This window comes from Terrapene carolina, unplaced genomic scaffold (assembly GCF_002925995.2).
Source record: "Terrapene carolina triunguis isolate 2854851 unplaced genomic scaffold, T_m_triunguis-2.0 Scaffold19963, whole genome shotgun sequence".
Lineage (NCBI taxonomy): Eukaryota > Metazoa > Chordata > Testudines > Emydidae > Terrapene > Terrapene triunguis.
The window spans coordinates 4,818-10,523 of NW_020684314.1; the positions used below are offsets into that span (position 1 = coordinate 4,818).

The following is a 5,706-nucleotide window of genomic DNA, read 5'->3' on the forward strand; positions in this document are numbered from 1 at the left end:
TCAGAGTAGAGCTGGATTCCTGCCCCCAACCCAGAGGAAACATCAGATTTCATCAGAAAAAAAATAACTGTGAAAACCGCCAAAATCTGAAAATCGCAAAACTTTTGGCAGGAAATTGCAGGCAAAAGAAATTCAGCCCCAAATGAAAATCATTCAAGCTGAAAATACAAAATAATGTTGGTTGAAAAGCTCTAAAACCTGGAAACGTTTTTCCAGCCCCCTTCCCGCCCCCGCTCCACATCACCTCACTTCCAAACCACTGTCCTCTGCGGTGACGTTGGGGAGATAGATCCGAGACCTGCTCACACCCTGGGCTGGGCCTCGCTGTGGTCAGACGCAGCAGCAGGGCTACGGGCTCTGCGCTGTGGGGAAGGAGGGAGGGTGTGACAGTCACCGGACCCTCAGTCCTTTCTGCATGGATCCCAGGACTCCTGGCTCCCAGACCTCCCCACTTCAACCCAATGCACCCCACCTACCTCCCAGAGCCGGGGATAGAACCCAGGAGTCCTGGCTCCCAGCCCCCATCGGAGGCTGAACTGACGCTCTCCTGGGCTGTGTAATCCCCAGCCTGTGGTACCTGCTTTCCCCACTGGGGTCTTTCTGAGCCTAATCTCAGGGCATGGAGCGGCTTCCTTAGGAGATGGGACTAAAACGATTAGGGTCATTTATCTTGGCAAAGAGACAACCGAGGGACGGATGCAACTGAGGGCTAGAAAATCATGCCATGGGGTGGGGAAAGTGACCAGAGAAATAATATTTCCCCTGTCCCACAGCACCAGAACCAGGGGTCACCCAATGAAATGAACAGGCAGCAGGTTTCATACAAACAAGAGGCCATGTTTTTCCCCACGATGCACAATTAACCTGTGGAACTCACTGCCAGGGGATGTGGGGATGGGCAAAAGTATAGCAGGGTTCAGAAAAGAACTCGATCAGTTCCTGGAGGATAGGGCCATCCATGGCAATTTGCCAATTGCTCAGAGACACAACCCCCTGCTCTGGGTGTCCCTAAACCTCTGTGTACCAGAAGCCGGGAGGGGAAGACAGAGCTGGGTCCCTTCAATATGGCTGTGCCTGGGCACTGCCCTGGAAGTTCTGGTTCTGCCACTGTCGTAGACAGGACACTGGACTAGCTGTGGCCGCTCTTCTGTTCCTAACAGGCTTCTTGATGGTCCCACCCACGAGAATTAAATTTTCCCCCTTTGAAATAAATAAATAAATAAAAATTCCAGAGAGTTTGGTCTCCAGTGTGTTTTATTCAATGCAACAACAACAAGGGGATGTGACTCCAACCAGGAGCTGAGAACACCTGTGTGGGGGAGAGGGACTAAGGCAGGCTGCAGGGTGGATTTCAGTGCGGTGTGGCCGTTGCACCGGGTGGGGAATCAGGAGAGAAGCGTCAGCAGGAGGAGCCCAGCGAGGGCTGGGAGGAGGGGCCCGGCTGGCCCCGGAGCCACGCCCACCGCGCCGGAGGATGTGGTTGCTGGAGGCAGACCCATTTGGCCAGAGGCCGCTGTGCATTTGGCCATGGTTAGATCTGCACTGATCCCTGCGAAGGTCAGAGATCCTGCTTCTATCTGGGCGCAGACGGACTCGGAAGTGCAGCCCTTCATGATGGTCTGCATTTGATTTCCACCTGCGTGTTTGGAAGAAACAGGGGATTGTCAGGGGAGCAGCTCCACTCCTCCAGCAGGTCTAGGACACAATGGCCTCCTGCTCCTCACGGCCCCACCACACTCCCCCAGTGTCTCCATCTCCCTGTTTGTCAGCTCCCGCCAGCCTGTCTGGCCCGGGATGGCCTCCCCCTTCTCCTCCGCTCGGACAGAGTCTTGCTGTGTGTCTAGAAGCCAGTCACTTGCAGCCCCGATCCAGAGCCCTGTATTAGCCCCACAGCTCATCTGCAAAGCAGCAGCTCCGTTCTGGTGGCAGTAGTGGGATCTCTAAGCAGGGCGGCTTTGACGTGACTTAAGGCACCATGATGGGACTCCTCAAAACTAGCTTCAGATCCCAGCTCTGCCACAGGCTTCCTGTGTCACACTTGGCAAGTCACGGCACCGCTGCGTGCCTCAGTTTCCCCACCTTTAAAATGGGGAGAAAGATCCTTCATTTGCCTGCTTAGATTGCAGACTCTTTGGGGGCAGGGACTGTATCTCACTGGGAGCCCTTCAGCATCTTGCAGAAGCGGGGACCCTGATCTCAGTCAAAGGTCTGTGCAGCACCCAGCACAAGAGGGGCCCAAATCTTGGTCAGGGGTTCCCAGGACTAAGCCAGGCCCTACCACAAAGAGTTTACAGATTAAACTTTATACAGGCAATGGAGAGAAAAAGATCCAGAGGCCCAGGGACAGTAAGACACTGGTCCAAGGTCACACCAGAGGCCAGCGCTGGGAACAGAACCCAGGTGTCCTGATCTGCAGCCGATACCTTTCCCTAGTGGCCCCCCCCCAGTGTCTCGCTTCTGCCCTACATGGCGGGGGGGGGGGGCAGCAAAGGAAAAATAACCCCAGAATAAATGAACTGAAGTTACTCATGGTTATGGTCCCAGCGGTGTCAATACTCTGCGTCTCAGGTCCAGTACACGCTATGGTTTGTTCATTGCATTGAGCAGCATTCAACACGTAGCAGCCAGGGCAGCTCCGGCCGTTGGGTTTGGTGTCAGCCGGGGGCACTGGGAAGAAGCGGAGCAAACGCAGTCAGCTCGTGGGACGAGCCCCAGGAGGCGTCGGGGCAGGGAGAGCAGCTGGGGGCTGCACAGCTCAGCCCTGGGTGCCCCCTGCAGGGGGAGCTGTAGCTCTGGGGACACTGGGGGCAGCAGGGGCCGGGGAGAGGTTTGCAGCAGGGAGCCCCAGACCCTGCCCCGGGTGGGGTCAGCTGGGTTCACACCTGGTGGGAGCCTAAAGCCCCGCCCACTAAACTCCACCCAGCCAGGGGCTCAGTGTTATTTCATGGGGTGCCCCCTGCAGGGTGGGAGGACCAGGCCCGGGAAGTTAACGTGGGGCAGGTTCCAGGCAGCAGGACGTGCAGGGGATGGGGGAGGAGATGGGGAGAGGTACCTGTAACCAGTGCCGGAGTGCAGGCCTCTCCCATGCAGCAGGCAACAATCGTCCTTGTCGTCATTCCCTTCCCAAAATTCACAGAGACGTGGCCGGCTTTACATTGGCTGGACGTCACACAGCTCCACTTAATGTTCTGGGTGTTCACTCCCTCTGCACAGGAGGAGAAGTCTGAGATTTGGTCCCCTTCCACTCCCACCCCATCAACACCCTCTGCACAATGACAGCCCTGTGCCATTAGCCTTCCTTTACCTATGGAGAAACTGAGGCCCAGAGGGGACAGTGACTCACTCGAGGTCCTGCAGGGCTAGAGAAAGTGATTTCAGCCCCTAAATCCAGCACTGAGATCCTCCACCTCCCCACTCAGCTGCCGTGTAACCCTGGGGGCCCCAAATCTCCTGCCCAGAAAGTCCTTTTGTTGTCAAAGTTCCCACCACTGGGTACGTGCCGGGCCGCCAAAATCCCAATGCGGGGCATCCAGCCACCCCTTAGCCATGGTGGGATTCACGGCCCCACCCATTCCACATGAGGCGCCCCCGCCCCCCACAGGGCCGGAGCACTGAGCCCCTTTTCCCCCACTTCCATGTCCGGAGAAACCCCAGGCCAGCCGGAACCCACAGCCATCCCCCCTCCCCCCAATGCCAGACGAGCCCCAGGCTGGCCCCAACCGGCCGACCGACCCGAGCCCCAGGCCGAGCAGCCCTAGTTGCACCTACAGGCCCAGGGCCGGAGGAGCCCCAGGCCAGTGTCCCGCAGCAGTGGCTGCCTTCCCTGACCTCTTATCCTCACTGCCCATGTGCCTGGCCCACGTTGGGTAACAGCCATTTCACCTACCCTGCATGGTTTCTTCAAATATGACACCACAAGAGTCTTGCCCAGCGGCGCAGGTCTGTAGATTACCCGTGCAGCTCTTTCCTAGGCGTTCGCAAACCTCACACTTCAGACAGGCCCCTAGAGAGGGAGAGAGAACATGACGGGTCTAGATTTGTCCCTCCCTCGCCCCCTCACCTTCCCTTGAATTTAACTGACCCCTATCTGGGGTCTGGGAAACTGTCCCCATTGACGCCAATGGAGCTAAGGCTGACTAACCCCGGCTGAGGATCATGTAGAAATGCCTTTTATATCGTCTTGGGCTCATGCTACTGGAATTCAGATCTGCCTTTCAGACAAACTTGTGAGGAAAATCCGCTTTCAGAAATGCCCTTGGTTCCTGGCCACCTCTGAAACGTAACCAGTCAGGACACGGTTCTAGTGATTTAAACTGTAAATATTTCCTCCCATTTCCACAATCGTTTCACTCCCTGTCACGGGGACTTTGTGACTTCCAGCCCTCTCCTCCTCGGACGTTGTCACTCAGACGCCCCTAGCTCAGCCCCCGTTATTCTGTGGCTGCTTTTCGGTTATGTTCAGTAACAGTTTCACCCGGCAGGCGGCTCTGAGGTGCTGGTACGTTGGAGAAGTTAGGAAATCAGCCCCTGTAGGAACAGGCCCCACTCACCCATAGCCAGGAGAGCAGCGAGGATGCAGATGGCAAGAAAAGCCTTCATGGCGATGGGGAAGCAGTAGCTCGGCGCTGGTCCAGCCAAATCTCTGGCCGGGGGATTTATCACAGACGGGCTGAACTGAGATCAGAAGAGAGATTGGACATGCATGAGACGGTCGACAGGATGGGTGGATCCTCAGAGCTGTTTTCCACAGCTCTGGGGTAGCCACCCTCAGCACTGAGCCCTTTGTGGCTGGTATGTTGGCGGTACCCACCCAGAGCAGTCAGAGACAAAGGTCAAATGCTCCTGCTGCTAGGCTGCGGCGTGAGGTGACTGTTTCTGGGGATCAAGAACGTTCACCCACAAGAACCACAAACAAGAGGGAGACAAAGCAGGCTGCTCCCTACGGCAGCGAGAGACAACTCAGCCCACCTTGTTCTAGGCTGGTTCTTTGCAGGCTGCCTCTGGTGCCACGCTTCCCTGCAGAGCCCCCAAGACTGCCAGCAGGAGCAGGAAACCGCACTCCCCCAACCCACGCACTCTGAAAGGGATATCTTGTCATTACAAACTGTCCTCAATATAAAATGTCCATTAACATTCTCATGGTGGAGGAATGGGGCTGGGAGTCAGGACTCCTGGGTTCTGTCCCCAGCTCTGGGAGGGCAAAGGAGGCTAGTGATTAGAGCGAGTGGGACTGGGAGCCAGGACTCCTGGGTTCTCTCTCCAACTCTGGGAGGGGAGTGGGGTCTAGTGGTTAGAGCGAGTGGGGCTGGGAGCCACGGCTCCTGGGTTCTATCCCTGACCATGGGAGGGGAGTAGGGTCTTGTGGGTTAAAGCAGGGTGTCTGGCCACCAGGACACCCAGGTTCTAGCCCTGGTTTTGGAAGGGTAGTGGGGTCTAGTGGTTAGAGCACAAACAGCCCAGAGGGGTATCACTTACCAAATGCTCCTTAGAGTAAAGTTTGCCTAGAGTGAAAGTGGCTAATTCTGCCAAGTGGAAAAGCTGTGCCAGTCTCTCATTCTGTCCTGTCACACCAGCACTGTCTCTGTCTCTCTCTCTTTTTATAGGGCTTAATTTTGTGCTGTGATCTAATGTAGAAACTTTAACGGGTTCACGCGCTTCTCCTGGTAGAGTCTATAAGTTTCTGTTCCCCTCGCTGGCCCTGACCAC

The 5,706-nt window shown here is 56.2% G+C and overlaps 1 protein-coding gene across 1 annotated transcript; it reads right to left on the reverse strand.

Annotated features, from left to right (window-relative positions):
• Positions 1-1,385: 1,385 nt before the first annotated feature.
• Positions 1,386-4,599, reverse strand: LOC112103299 (phospholipase A2 inhibitor subunit gamma B-like). Its single transcript, XM_024194992.1, has 6 exons — positions 4,551-4,599; positions 3,883-4,003; positions 3,487-3,488; positions 3,053-3,205; positions 2,527-2,667; positions 1,386-1,636 (listed from the first exon to the last, which is right to left on the reverse strand). The coding sequence occupies exons 1-6, from the start codon at positions 4,597-4,599 to the stop codon at positions 1,386-1,388; spliced, it is 717 nt and encodes a 238-aa protein (XP_024050760.1).
• Between the last annotated feature and the right edge of the window lie 1,107 nt (positions 4,600-5,706).